This window comes from Copidosoma floridanum, unplaced genomic scaffold, assembly GCF_036245765.1.
Source record: "Copidosoma floridanum isolate Cflo_tuat_1 unplaced genomic scaffold, Cflo_Japanese_pri ptg000020l, whole genome shotgun sequence".
Lineage (NCBI taxonomy): Eukaryota > Metazoa > Arthropoda > Insecta > Hymenoptera > Encyrtidae > Copidosoma > Copidosoma floridanum.
The window spans coordinates 3,673,608-3,699,417 of record NW_028321897.1 but is presented as its reverse complement, the minus strand read 5'-3'; the positions used below and the strand labels follow the sequence as shown (position 1 = coordinate 3,699,417).

At 30.8% G+C, this 25,810-nt stretch overlaps 1 protein-coding gene across 2 annotated transcripts; it reads right to left on the bottom strand.

The window, feature by feature from the left end:
- Positions 1-2,069: 2,069 nt before the first annotated feature.
- On the bottom strand, positions 2,070-7,747 carry LOC149374319 (adenosine receptor A2a-like). Of its 2 annotated transcripts, none has more exons than XM_089594064.1 (5): positions 7,677-7,747; positions 4,876-5,112; positions 3,500-3,733; positions 3,253-3,418; positions 2,070-2,539 (listed from the first exon to the last, which is right to left on the bottom strand). In XM_089594064.1, exons 1-5 carry the CDS (start codon positions 7,694-7,696, stop codon positions 2,234-2,236), a joined length of 963 nt encoding a protein of 320 aa, XP_089450190.1. In that variant the 5' UTR covers positions 7,697-7,747; the 3' UTR covers positions 2,070-2,233. The 2 variants fall into 2 exon arrangements, with proteins under 2 accessions (XP_089450190.1, XP_089450191.1); XM_089594065.1 differs by lacking the exon at positions 7,677-7,747 and adding an exon at positions 5,573-5,631.
- Positions 7,748-25,810: the final 18,063 nt, after the last annotated feature.

The window sequence follows — 25,810 nt, the reverse complement described above, 5'->3', positions numbered from 1 at the left end:
CAAAAGTATACAACTAATCTCTCTTATGCCTGTTGATAGGTACATAGAAAGAAGAAAAAGTGGGAGTGAATGTGATGAGTAGTGATGATTTTATCAGTTTTCAATGACTCAACTTAAAAGAAATTTTCGAAGAAAGGTGTTATTGTCTGCCTTATTGATAATTGCCTTGGTGTTTAAGGGTGATACAAGTAAATAGTGCTAATAGTTTTTTAATCGGTCACGTAAATCATACGTACAAAATTTTAGTTCACATAAATGGTTAGTTTCATGGGGAAAGTTGTACCATTTTTTATTGTTTTAAGTGTACTGTCATTTAAAAACTAGCACTTGCATGTTCTTTATACTTTTCTAGGACATTCTCTTATTATTATCACTATTATTATTATTATTATTATTATTATTATTATTATTATTATTATTATTATTATTAGTATTGTAGTTGTTGTTATTCTTGTTGTTTTTGTTGTTGTTGTTGCTGTTATAACTACCATTATTATCATTGTTATTTTAGAATAAAGACCAATAAAGGGAAATAAAAACAATAGGCAGGTCAAAGTCGATAAATGTGAGTGAAAATTGAAGTGAAATTTAGAAGAGATATTTAGTATTTAAATAGCTTCTTGTACTTAATTATTATATGATATCACTATTTTTCAACAGTTTTCAATACTAAAAATAACCAAAGCTGAAATACATATCGACATTAGTTTTATTTTCACTTTCTCTGCCTGTTTCAGAGATGTTACAATTAGCCCTAAAGACGGGTTAAGTAGCAACAACTAGTTTTTTTCGAAATATTTAGTGTAAAAAAAATATAAAAATGATTTGAAATATTTTTTTCACAGTAAATATCTTTGAATCAACGAAATATTTATTAGAAAAATTAAAAATAAGAATTCTTTCAAAACAAACATATTTTTTCTATACATCCAGAAAACTTTCTGGTTCAAAATGACTATTTTCTATACTACCATATTTCAAAAGAATATTCAGAACTGTTTTTCTAATCATTTATATGTTCTTGAATCTAAGTTTTTTTTTTTCAGTGCAATTAATTATACTATACTCACATACTTATCGAGTCTTCGAAAAAACAGAAACTACTTTACGAGTAATTTAATTTATTGCAATTTTTTATTCATGGAATTTTCTAGCTAAACAATTGGATTGTTAAAAAATAACAATACACAATAATAAAAAAGTGCTAAAACTATAATACTTGTTAAAAATATTGCAACTTTTGGTGATGGTTTTGCAGAAAATACGCAAGTACAAGTGAGTTTAACATAGCAGTTCTCTTGGCACTGGTACCCCTCACATGATACGGCATTGTGATAGGCTGCAAGGTTTGGTCACTTACCAGCACAATGTATGATTCACAGTTTTTGAAAGTTAATTGTAGGTCTTACACGTAAAAGAGTGAAACTACTTATTTCAACGCGTGTTTATGTGACGAAAGAGACGCAAGTCGATGTATGGATTTAAATATAAGTAAGCACTTAATTTTTAATGCATGTAAATAAATCATGTATTTGACAGTTAGTAATAAAACATACAAAAATACTGTTACGGCATCTAATGCACGTTGATTAACTATAACTGATAGCGAGTTACTTTTCAACAAATATTGGATTGTTGTTAATTCGGAACCTTAAATTACGGTTAATAAACCATTTATTAATCGTGTAGTCATTCTTTATATCAGTGAGATAGAAATATTGCAACGATTAGATACTAGCTTTCATAAAATAATTGTAAGAGAAAAATTGAAAATAAAAATATCGCAATCAAACAGAAGAACGAAAATCTTTAAAAGAATAATAATAATATTATTTTTTTCCAGACTACCAAAGTGTAATCTACTGAGAGAGCATAGTTTAGGTCCAATAATCAAATCTGGATTTGTCAATTTACATAATAAAATAAAAAATAAAAGAAAAATAAAAAGTGCTTATTAGATTGTCACTCCTTAACATCTAATCTAACCATTCACAGGTTTTCAAACATACTTTCAACTAGAAATATTCTATGAAATACATGTATAATACAGAAGTATTATTGTGTGGTGAGGTATTTGTTACTTTATTTATAAATGAATCATGAGAATTTTTAGTGAGTGACACTTCCCTTCCTAAAAATCTTCTCTATAATTGCAGACATAGCACTTTGTCCAAAGACCTGTTCACAAGATTTTATCACTCTTCAAGATAACAACATCTTAATCTCGTACTCCTCATTGAATAATCTCCTTTGTCGTTCTCTCCTTTTGCTCGCTTTGTTTTTCCAGGTGATCGTGATTTTTGTCATTCACTACTTTACGTCTGAATAAGCGATGGTACGCTTCACGGTAGGCTGGGATCTTGTAGGCATAGATGAGTGGATTAATGCCGTGGTTCGACAATGCCATGAGGTCCGACATATATTGTAAGTACAGCATGGCACTGGGTTGTCCATTATTTTTGATGGAAAATTTCAGCAACGTCTCGATTACTTTGGGTAACCAGCATATCGAAAAACAGCCCAAGAATAGAAAGACCACCTTGAAGAAGAAAAAATTACGAATGAATGATTCAACATTGTAAACAATTGAGTGGATTTTAGCTCAAGTTTAAGTATTATCTGTTTCTGTTATAAGATTTCAGTATCTCAAATTCAATTTTAATCAGCCTTTTTTCATAATGACTTTTTTGTAGTTATTTTGTAGTTGTAAGCTACGGATTTTAATCCATACATAATAAAATAAAAAAATTAGTACCTACTTCCAGCGCAAATCACACTGAGTTTCGAAGGAATTCAAAATTCACAATTTTGTTATTATCTTATAAGCATTTCTAGGACTTGTATGCATACTTCATTTATGTTGCTTCTACAATACATTAAATTTTTTTGAGCAAAAATTAAAAAGATTTTTTACCTAATATTTTAAAAAACTAGGATAGTAGGGCACAGGAACTGAAAAATATCTCTTTTCGTGTTTCCCTACTGAATGGACTTAAGGTGTTTTACTTATGATTTGCCGTTGTTTCGTATACATTTAGATTAAAAAAACATATTCTCGAAAAAAGTAAAAACAAATTTTATAATTTAAACCCATTGAAAACTAAGTGACATGCATACTAACTGCGTGACATACTTTTTACAAGACTTGCCGGGTAAAAATTTCAATTTAAGGATACGAACAAGTAATGTAGGTGGTAAGAGCTACGAAAAATTGAAGTTGGAGATTAACGGGCAACCTAGTAAATACATTACCATATCATTTTTTTTTTCGCTTGGGTAACTACTCTGATCAGTTACTCCTGATCTTGCTGTTAATCTTTTGAAGTGTGCCCTTGTTGCTTTCCAAATTCTCCAATAAAGTATCAAAATGCTCAACCACATGATTAAAAAATGAACTGTCCAAATTTCCTCAAAAAATCTGGAAAAAAAAAAAAATAAATAAGCGTTTTTTAAGTTTAGTAACCAACAATGAGTTTTTACATACTACTTGATAACTTACCTAGGCACACCATCTATGCAGCGACACTTCATGGGATCGATGGTATTCCAGTATACAGGTACTGCAGACATAATGGCTGCTGCGCTCCAAGTAATAGCTACCATTGCGAAAACTATGCGTTTAGCCATACATTTTGAATATTTGAGTGGATGAACTATAGCCGCGTAACGATTGATGGCTATTGCCACGATGGCATGGAAACCTGCGGCAACGCCACTTATGACAGAGAACATACTGTTAGAAAAAAAAGCGTATGATTATAAAATAGCAGTAAGTCGGAAATCTTCAAAGATTTGAAAAATTTACTCTTATTAGATGAAAAATCATTTACTAACAAGGAAAAATAAGGTAAAATCAAGAAGTAACTTCTTATATTTTAATCTTGTAGTTAATACACCACCATGCTAGATGGACTCATTAGGATCTTATGATACTTTTAACGATAGAGAAAATTATAATAACAATCACATTGATACAGTAAAACCAGCGGGTAAATTTAAAATGTAAGACATTACATTGTGAATGTAAGACAAGAATATTTTATTTTTTACGTATGCGAAAAATATAACCATATTTGTATACGTTTAAAAAATATTTTTTGATCAATAAATATTAGCACTATTACATGAGTTTACAGCTATTATGGTTAATTATTGTTATTTGGACCATAATAATTACATTTAAGATATAACTTTGTATTTTAAAACGTATAATATCAGGATCTACAATTTCCCTTGACCAAACATATATCTAAAACATAAGTTGTAGAGAAAACACGAATTATGTGCAATCAGATTTCATGTGATTACCAAAACAAAAGCTACCTTTAAAAATGATAAATAATTAGGATGCCAAGCTTCAAAAACTATTGTTGCTGCTGATAAAAAATATTTGATGGAACATAGAGCTTCTGTAAATAACTCGTAAAAATAAACTGTAAGAATTAAAAGAATGTCTCGAGTAAAATGTTTAGATGTTTCGTGCACTATCTTTTACAATATTTCTTGGAGAAGATTAGCGCTTCTTTTGCTAAAATTAATGTACGACTTGCAATACACAGAATCGTCTGTACGATGCACTATGGAAATAAAAGGGGAAAACTAATGTAGAAAAGCTGTGAAGTTTGAAAAATCTTGTCTTTCACAGATTTAACACGTTGACAAGTGTGTCAAATCTGTGGCAGAAATCTTTTACTCCCTACATCCTTCTTCTATCAATCGTTAAAGAAAAAAATTGTTTAAATTAATGGAATAGGTATAAAACATCGATTTGGTTTTTCTTAAAAAATTTATCAAGGCTACTATAATACATTTTATAAAAAATCTAATTTATTATCTACTTCTTGATATAATTTTTTTATTTTTATTACTACTCACCCAAATAGGCATGCCGACTTATGAATAAGACTTTTCTCCAGTTGGTCCAAGATCAAAACGTAAAGGCTAGCCAAACCAGTGAATAGATCCACAGTGGCAAGGTTTAGTATCAAATAGCCAGATGTGCCATTAAATAGTCTGCGGCTCACGCTATGAGCAATAATAGTCATGCTATTGCCAATTATTATTACTACGGCCACCACCACGCTGATCATCCAAATGGATATTTGTAAGGAACTGTTAAACAGGTAAAATTTACATTAACAACTCGACAAAAATATTCTTATTTTCTTTTCAGTACGATTTTTATGAGCCTCGACAAATCAAAATAAGTTTTATTTTGGAGGTGGCTAAAAAAACTTTCATTTATACATGCCTACTCGGAAAATGCCATCGATGTTCTATACCACATTTTGAAATCATAGTACATAAGAGAAGTTGATTGTTTTGGAATACAAAAATTGTTTACTATAAATGTTAAAATTATTATGTCGTCGTATACGTGGCAGTAAAGAGCTAAGAGGAAAAAGGGTTATATAGCAGTAGAGGAAACCTTATCTATTAAAAATCGCTAATAAACATAATTTCGACCGAAAAAAATATTCTATTAATGCTATTGGCGTGAGTTCGTATAAACAAAATTTTCAGAACTCAAAAGAAAGTCAAAAATTTACAAAAATACGCTAAAATTAATTACAGTTGACTAAATGTATATTAACAGAATGAACTGTCTATGAAAACATTCATAGTTTTTGCTTCGAAGTCGGAGTATACAACCGTTGTTTCGTACGCCTCTCCCTTCCTGACAGTGTTATTCGAATCGGGGTAAGAAACTAATATGATACGTACAAGTGGTTAGCAAATTTTAGCACTAGTCTTATCAACGTAGAGCTAGACCCTAAAATTCTGGGTAACTATGGATTGGCTGCTTATGTCATAAGTCTCAAAAGATAAATGGTGGGGGGCTTAACCAAAATTTGGAAAAACCTTGAAACAAGTATACTCAACAAAGACATGGACGTATTATGTCATTTCATAATCAGTTATTACCAACCGTTAAATAAGAGTTGTGATTACACAATGTCTTTCAACTATTGTCCTTTTCAAATACCCGTAATAGTGTAGGCTTTTCTGAAGATATAGTTGTAAATGACATCAATGATGTTTTTTTACTTTTTATTGACGGTAATAGTATTTGATAGTGGACTTGAAGTTTGGAATGGAATTTATTTCTATTGTCTAACAGAAAATATGAGAAAATTGGTACTTTCTGATTGTTAGATACTCAAGTCGTAGGACCTTTTTGTTGATTATTTTTCATTTGAATTTGATGACGGTCTTAATACCTTCTAGTAGAAGTTTACCTACGACTTCGATCTGAATATTGTAGCAGTGAGGGCTGAATATAAGTTTTATGATCTTTAAAATGCCACGAAAATTTAAGAAATTTTTTATTAAACTTAATACGTCGTATTATAAATTAAAAATAGAACAATCACCGAAAAAAAAGCTATCTCAAAACTTTTTCTCAACTCAATCTTGTATTGGAGCGAGTTTGATTTACAGTGTATGAGAAAAAATATACAAATACATTTCACACAAACAAAAAAATTACCATGAATAACCTTATAAAATTTTTAACAGATTTGTCATTGTACGCGATGGGTTCGGGCTTAAAAATTAAAAATACTTAATAGCCAATTAGTAAATTAAAAAAAAACGAAAATTAGACTTTTCTTTTATTTGTAAAATAATGCATGAAACAAATGATACTAAGATCAAACTTTTTTTTTTAATACGGCAACAGTGATCAATACTCCGAAACATTTTTGTGCAATCAAACTTAAATAGCTCATACAGAAGTTATTCCCGAAAAATTTCTTAATAAGTTCAACATTTAATTGAACTAACTGAATTAAATAATCTGTTACTTAACTAATTTATTACATTAATGGCAGTTAACTTTTAATAAACTTTTTAAATTTTTAATTTAATAAATACAATAATTATTTTGTTTGTATACGAACCAGATTAACAACTAATTTCTACAACTTTCATACATAACAATATTGGATGATTCGTTTATACCGAATTATTTATTAAAACACAATGGTATTTACATCTTTGATTTAGTAAAAATTTCTTATTTGAACAATCGTACTTGGAAAACTTTTTTTTTTTATACTAGAAAATCCATATAAAATAGTTTCACAGAAAAATTTTTGGTATTTGGCCCAATGATTATGAATAATTGTACACAACTTTTCTCACCTTCAAGTACGACACGTAGGTATTTTTAATTATAATTCTAAGCAGTTACGAATACATTTTATACAAAACTCTATCTTTAAAATTTCATGGAGAATGAAAAAAAAAAATTTTTCTACTTGCTATCAAAATTTTCTAATGTTCATAAATTTATAACAACTTAAAACCAATCCACTACTGTTTACCATGTTAAGAAAGTAGAAACATATATAATAAAAAATAGTTGATCCATGGACCTCGATAGACTAAAAGCACATAGTAGAGGAGAAAATCAGACAAAATGAGGGTAACAGTAGCGTAGTAACCACATACATTACAAAGCCTATGAAAATTGTTCTGCGCCGTAAAAGTATGAACAAAAATACTGTATGCAACTTGGGCAGTAACAAAGCCATCAATAAATGTACAGTTTCAGCCCTTGTAGTATTATTTATTTGGAAAATTTACTATGAAGTAACTTTTTCTGAATGAATTATGAAGATTATATAATTTGAACACTTCAAAAAATAGTATGTTAGTGTAAAGGTACTTACGGACACGAGGTATGATCCATTACTGAGACTTTTGTATTGTAGGTCTCATAATCGAAAATATCAATTTAGTCATCTAAACATAGTTGATGTTACATAGTATAGACCAAGGACAGGCGATTGTGTGTAATGACATTTTTGGGTTACACTTAACTGACTTAGCTAATGACAAATTTTTGGAAGAAGTGATGAACTGATATTCACACAATAGCACAAAAGAATCGACTTAATGTTACAATTTTTATAATTATCCTCAGAGCCAGGTGGTTAATAAAATATACCAATTTAGTATATATTACTTGTTTTATATCACATAGTTCTACAATGGGTGATTGTTATGTGATGCAGTGATCTGAATTATATTATAGTGTAATATTGTGAAATATTTACAGTTCAGCCTGCAATTTATTTTTACAAAAAAAAGCATAATTCTGTTCAAAATCACACACAGGCTAGATATCTAATTGAATAGCTACTTTTTCATACGTTAGTTTAGCGGGCGAAAGCGCAGTTTAAAATTGTCATTGAAATTTATAAAATTTTAATTTCATGAGTACAACTACCTCGATTTCTCTTTTTTGACTTTATACCTTCGTCAATGTTAACAAAATCCTTAAATGTTTTTTTTTTAAATTACTGGAGTTTGACTTCAGCTTTCTCATGTGTCTAGAAAAGTTTTACAATCCTTAATAGACAATACGATTAGTTTCAGAACGATTTGTAAATCAAATCGTATGTCAGGGGGAAAACCTTTGACAAATACATTTTTCTTACAAAAAAATAGTCATACGCTGGTAATAAGTATTTTTCTATTATTTTAAACTTCATTCTATTTCACATATTTACACGCGGTTTGTCTCACAATCTCGTGATGAACTTTCACGCAGTATCGCCCGACCTTGGCGTAGTCGGTTCAACTTGAGCGTATATACTACCGAAAAAATTTCAATTGAATACACCACGCAGCACAGTTAAGCGTTTAAACTAATGAGAAACCGCGCGTTGCAGTGGTAAAATTGCCTTAGCGGTGCAACATTATCTCTCTACTTGGTTCTCAGTTAAACCAAGTAATTTACGATCGCGCATACCGTATCATTAACTCGTACGCTGCAGCGCCACTCAAAGGGCCTGCACTGAATTCTTCATCACCCGATTCAATTTAGCCGTTATTTTGGCGTCCTTGAACGCAAATTACTTTTAAAAGGCAATGTGAGCATACGCCTCGGTGTTTACAACAAAGTAACGTGCTACACTTTTCTCAGAGAGTCTATATACGTCCTGGGTGTATTACATAATTACCATACGTGCATATGAAGATCCATACTTGAAATTTCATTAGCTTTTGTCGTAATACATCGTCCAATTACTTTCCCGCGCTCAATACGCTCATTACATGTGGATAGAATATAATATACTTAAACAGATACGTTCAAAACTTGCATCCTCTGAAGCACCTCGGTACACAAAGATACACCGTATATAAGTTACGAATCTACATTTTTTGTCTGCTTTTCGATTACATTTGGAGTGTTGGTCTACGCCAACGCTAGCATAATATGTACTACCTCATATACGTGAAATTGAACATTATTTTCAACAAGGGATAAAACAATATTCCGAGCAGCCTTTTTTAAACCAAGTTAACGATTGAAATGATTTTTTAAGTAAAATTACAGAGATACTTGTGCAAAGCACATCACTCAAGGTCATTAGAAAAATAAAAAAAACTAAAATTTTGTTAACTATTTACAACTAATACATATAATTTTATGTGAAAGCGGCCAGAACAAAGAGTTATTTTGATTATCTGTAATATTAAATAAAAAAAGGAATGAAATAAAATAAATTAAAAAAAAAGAAAAAAAAAATTGATGAAACAAACCAGGGGGTATAAATAGGTCATGGGACCCACGGTAAGAACGAAGTTCTTTAAACATAAGATGAGTGCCGAATTCGAGATGTGTGTCGAAAAACATCATAAAATAGAGAAACACAATTTCTCAGGTAACAAGGGGGCCGCGAGACCCATAGAAAGAAGGAAGCTCTATAAGAATAAGTACTGCATTCATGTAGTTCAGTAAAACAAAAACTTGAAAAACGAATAAAAAAAAATAATAATAAAAATTATTCAGTACTCCTGATGGTTGAACTTCGTGAGTACTGTATTTATGCACGACGGTTTCACGAAGTTCAAACATCGTGAGTACTGAGTTTATTTTTTTATTTTTTTTTTATTCGTTTTTCAAGTTGTTGTTTTACTGAACTATATGAATGCAGTACTTATTCTTATGGAGCTTCGTTCTTCCTATGGATCTCGCGACCCCCTTGTTACCTCAGAAATTGTGTTTCTCTATTTTATGATGTTTTTCGACACACATCTCATGTTTAATTATTTTTCGGCACTCATCTCATGTTTAAAGAACTTCGTTCTTACCGTGTGTCCCATGACCCATTTTTACCCCTTGGTTTGTTTCTTTTAATTTTTTCCATTTTTTTAAAACTTCATTTATTTAATTTTTTTTTTCAATTTTTTTTATTCCATTGTATTTTTTCATTTATTTTTTTGTTTCATTTCAATTTTTTATTTTTTTTATTTTTCATTTTATCACTTTTTTTTCTTCAATTTTTTTAAATTCATTTTTTTTTTTTTCATTTCGTTTCTTTTTTTTCATTTTTTTTTTAATTTTGTTTTCTATATTTTCATTTCAATTCATTTTTTATTTTTTTAATCATTTTATTTCATTTTTCAATATCTTTTATAAATTCATTTCCTTTTTTTGATTTGATTTTTTAATTTATTGACATTTTGCCTTATATTGCTTATCAAATTTGAAATAAGCACCCTCAAAAACTATTAAAATTATATGTTACTATATATATATATATATATATTTATATACATATATATATACTAGTGGGGCTGACGCCCCCCTGCGCGCTCCGTTCGCCAACCCCCCACTAATAGATTGAGTAGACAAAATAAAGACATTACTCGTGTATTTATCAATTCAGGCTGATAATTAGTTCACAACAGCAGAATACGTGACTCACAAAGGAGTTGATAAAACATATGATAACATAAATATTAATTTTCCAATAGAATTTTTCAATAATGTCAGAGAAGGTCTTCCACCACACGAATAAAAATTAAAAATAAATGCTATAGTAGTGTTGATAATAACTTAAAGTATATCAGACGGTTTCTGTAGAGGCACAAGATTAAAAATAACAAAATTATTAGAGTATAATATAGAAGCAGAAATAATTATGGGAGACAAAAAAGCAAAGTTTATATTCCTAGAATAACATTGAATACTGGCACCTCATCATCATTACCTTTTGTCTTCTATAGAAAGTAGTTTCCCTTTGTATAAGCATATTCTATGTTTATCAACAAATCACAAAAACAGAGTTTTGATTCCTCATGATTGTATACTAAAAAACCTTTATTCTCTTACGGACAATTATACGTTGCTTTATTAAGATGTAAGAATCGAAGAAGAATTTTTATTCAAATTGAATCCGCTAATAAATGAGAAACTAAAAATATTGTTTAGCAAGAAATTTTTCAGTAATTCAAAAATATGTAACTTTGAAAATCGTCACATTTAAACAGACGTATGTTAATTCATAAAAACCATGAAAAACAAATATGTGAAAAATGTGGGAAGGGTTTTAAAAGAACAGATGGGTTAAAACGACACATGAAATGTCACAAGATTAAGCTAACAGAATGAATTATTGTTTTAAAAGCTTAATTGTGTTTGTCTATTTAATTATACCTCTTCCTGAATTCTGTCTTTTTGTTAATAAAGTCCCCAGGTAATCAAGAATGTTATATTTGGGTAAAGTAGACATAGACCAGAAAGAGATTCCAAATGTAAAAGTTAAATCAAGTTAAACAAATAATGGTACTTCAAAGACATATAGTGAGTAAGGTGGAGCGAATAGACAGAGGGAGACCTATGATCAGTGACTTAAAAAACCCTAAAAATGAGGTGGGACTTGGGTACTAAATTACGTATATTTTTTAACATTTATGATGGTAAAACATTCTATAAATAACTATTCTTTGGGGGGAGGTGGGTGGGGAGCGGGGGGAGCGGGGGAGAGTGGGGGGGAGCTCACTCAAATATAATTTGATCAAAAATGACGTTGAAACAAGCACCATTTTGGATTTTTCAAAAAGTGCACATGGTAAAATAAAGTATACTTGTTAACCTTCAATTCAAGACCACAAAAGTGTTGAACGGTAAAATAGAATTTTGAGGGCACCAGTGATCCAAATGACGCGTTTTGTCCCATATATACATACATAGATCCTTCATAATACATCTGTTAATTTGATAAATGAATTATATAATTGATTAATATTTTGTAATAATTTGCTTATCAAATTCGAAATAAGCATCCTCAAAAACCATTAAAATCATATGTAACTCGATATATACATGTAAAATGATTCTACGTAATTTATTGATTAGTTTGTTAAATTAGTTATATAATTATTTAACAGTTTGACATAATTTGTTTATCAAATTTGAAATAAGCGCCCTTAAAAACCATGAAAACGATGTGTAACTCGATATATATATATATATAATCATCTTACATAACTTATTTATTATTAATTTAATAAATTATTATATTTATATAATTATGTGACATTTCAACATAATTTGTTTATCCATTCGAAATAAGCGCCCTTAAAAACTGTTGATACGTTCTGCAACTCTATTGTACATGTTTATTTTAATAATTTATTCATTTATCAAGAAATTTATTTATAACAGTAATTATTAGGATTATTTTATTGTAAAAAAAAGCTGAGATTAAAAAAAAAAATCGGTCGGTATTTTATGTATCAAATGCATAAAATACTAATATTCAATGCGTAATAACGCGCCTTATCCATGTTTATCTACACAACCATATTTATGCTAATGGCAATAAGACTGTTATTTTCTATTTCAACAACTAATTCTAATTAATACGTGAGTCTATACTTAATAGTTGATGAAGTGTTGTAATTTTTGTAAAAGAAATAAATAAATAATACTTACAAGAATTTAATTAATCGAGTACCCGCAAGGAAACTATTTTTGGATGGAAATAAAAAAACATAGGGAATAAAAATGTGGATCGGGTTAGGAAAAATTAGTTGGGGAATCTGACCAATGTTAAAATTGAAAATAATTATACTAAGTATGTTTCGTTATCAGTTCAGATACATGCTGCAAGCTGGCCAAGTTTGAAAAAGCAAGTTTTTTTTGTTTAAAAGGAGTAGTATGAAGTATCGGTTGGATTCTAGCTCAACAGTTCTGAAATTCAGTAATGGTTCATGGGAATAAAATCATTAAGTATACGTAGGCTTTACGTATTTCATTTATTTTACTAAAAATATTCTTGTGATGTACAATCAATAATAAATAGTATGACAATGAAACCACTTTTTCCCAGGGTAAACAAATGTATGCATCACGCGTGCACAAACACAATCAAGCGAAATAGTGGGTAGTTGATAAAATTTTGAGCAAGAGGCCATTGAAGCAATTTTTCTTGCCTTGCCTTGGATGCCAATACGGGGTACCACCGACTGATGCAATGCAAAATAATACGTTCCGGCATCTTAATAGCGGCATAGAAAGGCTCGGTTACATTATTACAGTGTAAAAAAGACGAAAAAAAAAGGTTGCGCGTACGCACGCTTGTGGTACGATGGCTTTCGGATAACTATATGGCGTGCTCTTGCTTGCGTATACACCTTAAATTAATTTATTAATTATTGTAATTTTTTGTTACCCCCTTAGAGGGCTCTGGATTAAATTTTGTGCGAAAAACCTCTTTAAGTTGGCATTTTAAATATACGTACTCATGCAAAAAGTGAGTTTTCTCGCGGTTATTAGCACATTTTCCCTTTTAAAAATGGGTTTTGTGTCGAAATCAATATTGAGAATGCAGCGTATTTTCACAGAAATACTGCATTATGCACCCATGGGAAATCGAGAATTTCTCATACGTCAAATCATGCGTTGTACTGGCTTTATTTTGCTCGCTCCCATCATGCGCTCGCTATCTTAAATGACACTGAGGGGAAGTGAAATTTAGTTCCCAATAACACATGTTAAGCTAGGATGTAAAAACTTGATGTTAATTATTATCTGTTGTATTGATTAATTGGCAATTATTTTAATAACAATCCTTTTTTTTTTAATTTTTGTTGAATTTCCATTATTGTGTTTGTATTGCATAAACGATAACTTACATTTTTACATGTTCTTTACAGCATTTTTAATAACTCTGTACAATTGTTGAGGTATAAACTACCAAATAACCAATACTAGATATACATAATACATCGACGCTGCGGACGAAAACTATAACAATTCAAAACCTTCAGATAGAATTACTACCATTTTAGGGCTTTAGAAATAACCATGACCTTTTTTGACCAACCAAACAAAAAAACTATTAGGATTCACTGGTGGCATTGCATGGGTCTTACTTTTATTGTAGAGACTATAGTGAATACTTCAACTCTTCACTATAAATTACAGTAACAAATTAGCTGTTTTTATAGAAATAAAGTAAAAATAATTTTAATTAATTGAATACGTATGATTATAGTGCTAAAACATTTTAAAAAGTGTATTGATAGTAACGACTGATTTTCAAAATTTAAATAAAATACGAACCCTTTGATTAAAAATTTTTTTATGCGAAATCAGTTTAATCTATAAGTCTAATACTAAATCAGCTAAAAAAAGACATTCCCTTTTACTTTTTATTCAGAGTACTTGCAATTCTGTTTACCCACAAATTTAATTAAAAATCTATAAACCAGAAGATTTAACACCCTACATTTTTCAACGATTAATTTAGGCTTTGAGTACACCTAATGGTCTAAAATATTAGGTATATTTAAGTTTCTATGACTGTTCAAGTTGAAAAATTTTTTGTACAAATGAATTAACGTTTATCTAGACAATTTATAATTGTTTTGTAAGTGTCAATGACTTGACTCGATGAAAATTGAAAAATAATCCATCATACACTCGAGAATTCACAATGAGAAAGTCCACGAATCGACGTAGCTTTGCCTAAAAACGTAATATTTTTCATCAGAGGCTCCAAATTGTAATAGTTTTCGTTTAGTCATCACGACAAGTAATCACTCTCACTCTCTGTACACCTAAAACTCACACTAAAAACAACGTGGCTAGTCATCCGATTGAAAATAAAAAAGCACTCCAACGCCCGTATCATCTGTCGTATACATTAAAATCCAATTCCGATATTCAAGAACATCCACAAATACAACCACAGTCCCAGCCTCGTCGCGCAGAAGACCAGTTCTGCTCTTCTCGTTGCATCTCCAGCGTTAAAAATACCCCCGTCTACGACGATAGCCTTACATTCCTCATTATCGCTTGGAACAGGCCCAACAACGCCAACCACCTTCTTCACCAGCGCTCGCGCGTACGAAAAACAAAAACCATCACCTAAAAGGATAAAGCAATTTATGCGAGCGTTCCCCGGGAACGAACAGATTTATCTTCCAAGGGATCGGCAAGCTAGCATCCCCCGCTGCAGCAAACGATAACAAACAAAGCGAAGTGACACTCGACGAAGTGGCCAAAGAACGGGGAGTGGGAAAACAGCGCGCGTACTAGTATCTGCAAAACCGGGGCTGTGTGTGAAAAGTGGGCCGGCTGGCCTTCGCGCGACGCCGGTCACCGGCCCCTCGGTCGTGCGATAGCGAGCCGGTCCACGCCGACTATATTTTTACGGAGCTCCGTGCAGCGGAAAATCGTGGACCTCTAGTGCGTTCACGTTGTTTGCGGCAAATGTGCGTTTTTCGATATAATAAATATCATGATTTAATGGTGTTTAGATGGATTTTTTTTTCCTTGGATTTGGAAACAGGGGAAGTCAATAGAGTAATGAATGGGTGAAAGGGCGATAATCCTTAGTTCGGGTGATGATGACAAGCATTTGAAACGATTTTTAAAGTTAATTTGGATTGTATTTGTAGAATTTTGGTCTCAATGTCCACTGTAGTAAAAATAACTCTTAGCTCGTTTTACACAATACTCACCAATAATAGGGAAATACACAGTTGTGCGCCATCTATGCTTGCGTCTAAATACATTTTGGAATAATGGCAGTTTTTGTGCTTTTGGTGATCTTGGCTTGGTGAAGATTTGATTGGCATCGGCTGATACTTTGGTTTCTTCATAGCGTAAAAATTCAAAATTACGAGTAATTACGTATTGATTTGGAATTTTAAGGTAGGATATTGATTAAAAAAATTTGTTTACAAACTTTAAACCGCAATTGAAGACTTTTAGAAAATTAAAGTTTGATTAAACTCACGCAGTTTCAAAATTTTTTTATTCTGGTTTGAGTCTGATAATCCACAATACTTGGAACAAGATTTTTTTTTACTTCAGTACGTTGTAAAGGAAAATTTTGATAAAGTTCCAAGATTTTTTTAAAAACGTTAAAAGCGTTGACTATACAGTGAGATTAGGAAAATTAGTTGCTACTATTAATACACACAAAAAATAGATCATTGATTGTAGAAAGTATCTCAAAACCACTTAGTCCCCTGCATAATGATTTTTAGTCATAAAAAGCAGTAGATATTTTCAAAGTTTTTAAATCTTCTTTACAGCCCTTCAAAGTTGTAAACACAGCGTTTTCCAAGGTGTTTAAATTTTTGTGTGTTTCTAAGATATTCAATTTAATACTGTGAAAAACTTTGTGCCATTGACTAGAGAAATTGTAAACATTTTTTTACAAAACTGAAAAAAATTAATAACTTTCATAATCCAAGTTTCTGTTACAAATCATGATATTTTGCCCCTGATAGTCTGAGAAGACATGTTTTTCACACATTTTCTGATATTAAATTTCACTACAAATTTTATTAAAAACTTTTAAAAAATATGTCATTTTCTAATCCTTGTGTCAATTTGTTATCCAAGTTAATTTCAGACCCAACAACATCGAGCTATCTATCGTACACTTATGTACGATGTTGTACGTAAAATTGAGTAAAACAAACTGTGGCCCGAACCACCGCCCTCTAAAACATCCTGGCGGTAAGACATAATTTATGGGCCAACTATGCGTTTTTCACCAAGCGTATATACGGTGGAAAAAAAAATCTCTAGGCAAAAGATGGAGAGAAAGGCGGCCACCCACCATTACGTGCTCGTGTATGCGCAAACGCCTATGGTGCCCCGAGTTGTTCCCCGAGTCTCCAATGCTGACACTTTGTGGCTTTAGTTTATGATAAGTAATATGTTTGTGTGTGTGTGCGATACCCTATTTTTTGCTACGTCTATAGCGTTTATGACAATGAAAGGACACCAGTGTTGGTTGCTGTTAGTTGTTGCTTATGGACAGTGTACATCGTGTCTACTGGTCGGAAATCTTGATGTAAATTCGACGTTGTTTCATACAATATTTTTTGGGAGGCTAGGAACTTTATGAGCTAGATCTGAAGAATTTACTTTTGTACTTGTTGCCTTCCAGTTTTCAGTCGTATTCGACTTGTTCTAAAAATGTATTATAATAGTTGGTCGAATAGTCTAACACATATTTTTGTAATTATGTAGCAATAATGACAAAAATTAGCTCAACATTAAATAAAGATATTTTTCTAATATCATTTTTATTTTGATCATAACGAAAAAACTTGTTTTTGAATATCTTTGAATGGTAATGCGCGTTAAAATGATGTTTCGTCCATTAATGTAGAATTAAAAAATTCTAAATGAAAAATTCTTTAGAGTCTCATCAGTTCTTATGCACAACCAATGTATGAGAGGGTCTCATGTTTTCATCAGAGAAAACAGTGTTATTATTTGTAAATCTTATATTTTCGATGAAAAACAAATTTTGAATCTAGTATAAGGGCAATGTAAGTTGGTCACATGTTGTATGTATGTATATGTATACATAATCATTTTTTTTACTTAAATGAGAATAAAAAATCTAAAGTCCGAAGGTTAAAAGTAATAAAAAAGGGATGCAACTTGGCATTAAAAAAAGTTTTTTTTTTTAGATTCATATTTTTAACATAAATATAGGTATAATTCAATAAAGAACTGTGATACTGCATGGTGAAAAAATCTATTGAAATACATTAAAAACTTTCAGAATTCCTAACCATTCAACCATTAAAAATGGGAATAAACTGACACTTTTTTACCATACTGTAACCTGACAGGGGTGATTGGAAATAGGATATCAGCAGGATTGGCACCAAGCATAGGTAAACCTAGAAGGGATGAAACAATAAATCCACGTAGTCTGATCATATCTTCAAATATTGAAACAAGTAAGCATTTTATAATATATAAAGCATAAAACATGTAACCTAAAAATGCTATAACTAGACCATCTGGAGTCGAGAATAGGTAAACAAGAAATATTTTATGCCTGTACGTAAAGTTCTTTATAATACTAGTATCTTATTTAGGAATACAGACAAAAACTACTGGTTTTTTAAATGTAGTTAAGAGAATTTTAACATAATGTTTTGATGGTAACCAAAGCATAATTTGACCAATTTGTTGCAATAACAGTTTTATTCTCTTACAGAAAGCAGAAATAACTACACTTAAGACTTGACAATATTGATTGGTTTGTTATTAAAAATTAATCGGGTTTACAAAGTTTTTTTAACATAACTAAATAAAGCTTTACACTAAAGCCAATTAATAGAAAAAAATGCATTAGTCGTAAGTAAACGTAATTTTTTTGTGAGACAGCCGTACTCTTGTTAGGAATCAAGAATCGTTAATTATAATTATTCTCAAAGATATAAAATTCATTTACTTATATATATAATTATTACTTTTTACAATAATCTTTTGAGATTTTGTTACTAGTCCAAAGCCATTCTCTGCCAAACACGAATAACTATCACTGTCGCTTACCAAAAGATATATTATAATTAGTTTTTGATTTCTATCCTCTAAACTAAACTGTTTTGATGACTCCAATAATGTACCATCTTTAAACCACGTAACATTAGGTGTTGGGAAGCCTTCAAAATAACATGATAAATAAACGGGGTTTTCAGGCTCTTTTGCCAATCGTGTTATTGCAATCTCGTTCATATTTCCACGAACAATGTGGGCCGGAACTATAAATAAAAAAGCATAGAACAACAATGAAGGCCACTTAACTTTGTAGAAACAGTCTGTAATGTGATAGCCGTAAAAAAATTATTCACACCACTAATCTCCAGAGAATATTTTTCCGAAACTTGCCAAAATAAATATTTTGCAACACAATGGTAGTCCCTTTCATCTGAATGACTTACATTGATAATCGACATAATAGCGCGATAAGTATAGTTAGTTTTCGTGAACGTGACGTGTACTCTTCCTGAAACATTATAAGATCTTGCTTATTCAAATTTCAGCCTTCCAGCAAACTGTGCTATCGTACAAATATTTAATAAGTGCTGTTATTTACTTAAATAGAAAACTGACCAGAATTAACAACTTTTTTGTTTTTATCGTCATTCCATAGCATCTCTGAAAAGTCCCGAATGGAAGCAGTACATATCAAAGAAATATTTTGACCCTCACGAATTTTTGTTTTTGGATTTATAATTCCAAAAGCCTTTTCGGGAATTCCGTCTTAAAAAAAGTAATATATGTAAGAAAATAATTCATGACAGTAAGATTTTGGAAATCTAAAACTCATAAAATTTCTGTTATTGAGATTTATGCACCTGTGATATAAATATTATGTTTTATATCATCACATCCATAACTATTGCAAGCAGTACATGTAATTGTCGACTTTTCTTGAGGGCTTACCGAAACCGTTGACTTACTTTTGGAATTTTTTTTTAGTTCATCTGATCCTGTCTCCTTGAAAAACTTTATTGTAAATTAAATTATAATTCTGTAATGTACCTGTGTTTTTTACTGAAAAAAATCAAAAAATAAACTAATTATCACTTCCCTAACTGAACTAACCTGTAACTTGTGTGTCTCATCAATCCCAAGTAGTTTTGTTTCTGGATAACTTATGTAGGTCCACGATACATTAAATTCAGATTTACTCTGAACAAAGCAAACAAACGTCACCGTCTCATTAAAGCTATAGTAATTTTGAGTGAATCTTGTACTAAATCTCACTCTCGGCTTATCTACAAAGAAAAAATAGTATGAATATTGTTGTAAAAAAAATGCAAACCATAGCAAGATAAGTTTTTTAAAATATCGCATGATACTGCACAGTAAAAAAAATAATTAAAATATATTTATTAAGACAAACATCACTATACTGGATCTAATATTCGCAAAAATATAATCTGAATGGGTTGATTGAGAATAGGGTGTCAGCCAGAAGCATTACACAGCCTAGTTTACATACAACATAAAATTAATGAATAAAAAATACAAGGCTTGATTCCTATTACTAAAACAAATCATTACTTTCTGATACTCATTATATCCACGATATATGCACAGGTTCTTAAAAAGATGGAACGGTTGATACATTAGTTATTTTTTGGGTTGCATTCAAAGTTATGTATCTAATAATTTCTAATACTTCATCATATGTGAGAAATGACGGAAATTCTAAACATGCAGTGAAATGTTTGCAGCTTAGCTTTAAAAGCCAAAATGTTTTGAACTAATGTGACTTAAAATTTTTAAATGCAAAGAGACTGTCTGATTATCAACAGTTCTAAGTATTGTGGAATTTCAGATGTTCGTGATGTTAAAAATATTTTTGATGTACCAAGAACTTCAAGACGAAACATTAGGCTCTTTCTTCCCACAATATTTTCAGCTGTTAGCGTATAAATGCCATCATTGATGTTTGCAATGTTTTTTATGCTTAAGCTACTTGTCGATTCGTTATACTTTGTTAATACCGAGTAGCTTCGATGGGGAGCACTATAAATTTTGCGACCATGATTATCTACCCTGTAAAGCAGTATACTTCTCAATAACACTAATCACTGATAATGAGTCTTATGTTTATCATTTTAAATGTTTAAAAAATTTGTACATATTACCATTGCAAAATGGGCGTAGGACATGCAGAGATATGAGCTAAAAAAGTCACAGAATCACCATACGCGCCGTACACGGTTTTATCAACTGACGTCAGATTGATGTATGGATTATTAGAGCTGTCAAAAAATTTGATAATAACGTACTACTCATTACCAAAGAGTAAAAAAATAACAGGTTATTATGACTTACCAAATACGCAGACGTAAACATCAGAACTTTTTACTTCATTAAACGATGATTTTACTTGGCATTCGTAGTTTCCTTGATCATCGGAGGTCACATTATCAATGACGAGCTCAGATGTTATTCTATTCAATCCCTTCCTATAATTTCTCTAACGATAGCCGAAACTTTCCTAGAAGTCTAATTAATGTACAAATTTTTAAATTTTTAAAATATAAAAAAAAAAATATGTGCAAACATTCGTCATTACTCTAAAAATTTTAATGGTATTAAAATATGCGATTTTACCGTGTTCTGCGGAGTTTTCCTAATAATGTTGTAAAAGGCATCTACTCTAACACTGACAGTACATTGGATTCTTAAATTCGAACCTAAAGTGACGTCTCTTGGTCCATCCACTAGTACACTTGGTGTAGTGACACAATAATGATATAAAATGTTATTCACTTTAATTTTAATAAAGTGTGATGTATTGTTTTGATTTACTGAGCAAGTAAATTTATCATTAACATTAATGTTAGTATCTTTCATGATAAAACCAATTCTAGGATCAAAAGTTGTCTTTTCATTGGGTTCAAACACCTAAAACAATAAAAAATATTTTTTTAAACTGTAATACCTATTTAATAGGCACGTTCTTGGATAATAATGTATTTTACTTTTTCTTCCTTTTTTAAAGTTACTTTGAATTCCGGGGAAGTCGTCTGGCACGGAAAAATAACACATCCATTACATCCAAAAGCCAATAAATAATCCCCTTTTTCACTGGTATGCACGAAGGGGTTTTCGTTGGCTGCAAATAAAAATATACAGTTTTTTGAAACCACTTCAAAATATTTGTACTTAGATTTTTTGATATTTGATTTTTTTACTTAGTTATTTCTAGTTTTCTTACATTTCACATAAATGAATATCCAACTAACTTTTGGATCGTTATAGTTTTTTAACGTCATATTTGTTATTTGATTGCTTTCATCAGCACAACCATACCAGCCAGTGTCTCCAAAAACAGTTGATGATCTTATGAATGTCTTGTGGGTGCTTTTAACTTCTGGCGTGATGTTGGGCTGAGAGGTCGTCTTTTTTTCAAACCAAAAATAAACGGTCACCATTTATTTGAAATATTTTTATTGCTAGCACTAATACACATATAAAATGGCAAAGTTATTTTACTTACCCTACCCCTTGTATCGTTGTTGGGAAAATAAAAATTAACATAACCATTGCTCGTGCACGTAATGTTTAAGGTTTCTCCTTCGTTTATCTCTAACTCAGTCACATTTGGATACAGTTGAGGCTTGAATCCATGGCAGCCTACAAGTATTATTGTTGCTATTATCACATTTTTTGAGGCTGTATTAGTATTTTTTTTCAAAAACAAAAAAGTGGTACAAAAAAAGTATACATATATGAGTCAAATAATGTGAAAACAGCAGAATTGGATACTGGATCTATTATTGTACAAACAATCAAATGATCAAAAAATTACAAAGTCGAGGATATCCAATTTTTAATGTTAAGTTTATACAATGTCACAGACGTCTGCTAATTCACTAGAACTTACGACACTGTATGCCATTATCACCTCCTTTTCTTCACTTGCATCCAAGTACATACGTTTCTTTTTACTATTTACGTTAAACGAGCTCCACGCGATCTAAATCATTGTGACTCCTTTTTTTATAGTCATTTACAAATTTAATTTTAAAGCAAATACAAATTTTTAAGGTCATTGGCACAGTATGAACTTATTTTATTCCATATGTTTTTACAATTAAAACAGTTTCTTAACAGTTTTTTAACCCCGCTAAATGAGCCATGTAATCAGTTTTAACTAATTATGCAAACGAATGAAAACGCTTTAGTCGAAATTTTGAACTCAAAACTATAAATAATCGTTTGAACGGTATATGTTTACGAACAGTATACAATAAAACGTATAATTTTTCAAACTTTGTTACATAAAAAAAAAATAAAACTCTTAATTCATGGGCTTGAACTGTGTCACAAGAAAGAAAAAAAAATTTTAACTATTGGCACACGAAGTAAGTCATCCAGAGTAATGAAGATAAGCAGTAAACTTAATAGTAATTTTGTATTGACGATGACTAAAGTACGAGCATCTACGGCATGATTGGATAATTATTTTTAAATGAAATAATACACCCAACTAAGTTACAAAGAGCTTTCAGTGCCTTTGATTCAAAAAAGAATAAACTTTGTACATGCATAAGGATTTACCTATTTAATAACAAATATGTGGTACAAATTATTGAATACCCAAAATTTTTGTATTGTGGTCTCTCTATAATGTTTATGAATGTACTTACTGAAGAGCTGCAGTGTTAAAAAAAAACACCCAGACTAAAATGCTAAATTATACTGCCCCAGTGTAATAATATAGTGTGAATACGTTATTTACTTATACATGCCTGAAAGTGTGAAAAACAAAATAAGTAGTTTTGTCCATTGAAAAAAAGTAAGTCGATCCCTTCAATTTCGAGCGATCATCATTGTTCACTGAAAGGTGTGTATAACTTCTTGTTACAATAGAACTTTGTAAATTCAACAGATGAGGCTTGGAGAGCCTGACCAGATCAATGCAAGGGATATCTAAAAACTACATGATCTGCAGATGTACCGCTTATTTTCGCAAAGCCTTCTTATCTCATCGGAGTAGTCAAACTGAAAATCGGAGTATTGTACACTTAGTTTGCGGAGATACTGTAAGGTGACAACGCTTTCGTCACCCACAATGAATAGGTGTGCATGTGTGATTTGTTGAACAGCAATTAAGTTAGTTCATGCCGAGATGTATAGAGAGTTTTTTACTTACCTACTGCTGTCAATCATCTGTCTTTGTTGTGCCTTGACTTCACACTGTTCCGTCTCCTCCACCGTTCTTTTGCTGAGCTATACGTTTTGATAACTAAGAGGCTAAATGCTTTGGTGAAATTTGAGATTTGAAACAGGTGTTGTTAAAAAGATTACAAATTTTTCGGAAGTGATTGTTGGTTAACTAGCCACTACTTAAAATTAAAATTAGTAATGTTTTAGGTAAAGGTGTCTTATCACAAAGCATATTTCTTATTTTTACGCGTAAAAGAAAAAGGCATTGTTCCTCAAAGTATTTGTAAAAGTTGAATACTCAATTAAAGTTGACTGATATTACTTGGTGATCTAGTTAAATTATATGTGAATTTTGATTAACTAATTAAAACATTTAATCTCCTTTCGTTCATTTATTTAGAAAAATAATTATTTAGAAATAAGCCAATTGCATCCCGAAATTTAGAAAACTAGGAAGTCTTATTCATCAAATTTGTCTTGAAATTGGAATCTAGTTGATAAAATTTATAAAAAATGTATCATTTACCTCAAAAAATTTATAGTTTCTTTACGAGAAAATCATTTATGTTATCTCTTTTTCTTTGTACCCATGAAAACCTGGCAAGAGTGAGATATAAGATTTGGCAGCTTATCCAGTTAACACTAAACTTGTTCAATTGAGAATTTCACTTTAAGAATTACATTCAGTTTTTTTTTTAAACAATACTCATCATTCTTCCTGTAGGCAGATAGGTGGATAGATGGTTTAGTAGAAATGCAAAGTAACTATCCGTGTATCAAGAGTTTGTCCCAGAATTTAACCTTTAATAATAATAATAGCAATAACAATGGAAATTTTTAAAACTAAAATCATTTAAATAGCATCATTACTGTATCATAAAAGACAGCCTAGGGCAGTGTATGAATGTTGAACAAAGAAATTCACAAATTCGACGTACGATCCCGGTGGTAAGGCTATTAAAAAGTGGGGGAACAAAAATAGGAAAGCATACCTAGTTGGCTAGTCTCATGCAGCATGCCAGACAGTTAGCCGGCAATTGCTGATAGAGTGAACATCACACTGCGTCTTAAAACAGTTGGTTTCGATTCAAAATGTCTGGTCACTCTCGTAGATGCCCCTGGTGCAGAGGTTAGAATAACTCATATTTTTTCTTGCATACAATAATGTAGAGATTCATTTATCATAAAATTTTTATAAGTTTAAGATGAGAAACTATCATGGTCCAACTGACTTGGGTTTTTCAAATTGTATAAAATTGATGCCGTAGTGGAATTACAAGAAGTAATTATTGTTCTTTCGTGAGTACAGTATGTTGCAATAATTAAAATAAGGTCATTATAATACACGACTTTGACGTTTCAAGTTCATTATTTTATACAACATCTACTTTATACAGCATTATTAGCATATAGAATTGTACATTTCTTCAGTGGAAACGAATGTGCTAAATTCTTGTGAAAATACTAAGCTCATGAAAAATACATTTTTCACACATTGCCCAATATCGCGTCATAGCAGCTTTTTGGTGAATATCATTAAAGAACGGTATTCGGCTGAAACTTGGGATAAATACTCGTCAATATGATTACAAATATACATAAAAAATTCTTCCTGCGATAAGTACAACAGATACATTATTAAGTATATTATATTTGATATTGATTTACGATACCAGCTGTTTCAAAATTACATTGCATTACAAGATCAGTTGTTGTTAGTTATTAGAAGGTAGCATCAAAATTTACAAGGTATCTGATAATTCTTATTGCAAATTTGGCTTTGTACTACTGGAAAAAATTACTAAAAAATTATATCAATCTTATGTTCGACGGCCCAGACGAAGAAAAGTTTAGCTCAGATTTTGCCGTTCAAAATAACATTGAGAAATCTGAGCTAAGCTTTTCTTCGTCTGGGCCGTCAATGTACTTTTGCTAAATAAAAAATTTATGGTACACAATGAAAAAATGTCGTCGGTAGTGGTAATATTTTCTGGTTGTTGCAAGGTTTTAGAAAATATCTCAGAATTTTAAAAATGGGTCGAT

Excerpts from the sequence above, each read along its gene's own strand:
- LOC149374319 (XM_089594064.1), bottom strand. The coding sequence starts at position 7,696 with ATGGATCATACCTCGTGTCC. Across the intron at positions 3,734-4,875 it reads AAGTCGGCATGCCTATTTGG|TATGTTCTCTGTCATAAGTG; the intron begins GTGAGTAGTAAT and ends TTTTTCTAACAG. Across the intron at positions 2,540-3,252 it reads GCGAAAAAAAAAATGATATG|GTGGTCTTTCTATTCTTGGG; the intron begins GTAATGTATTTA and ends TTCTTCTTCAAG.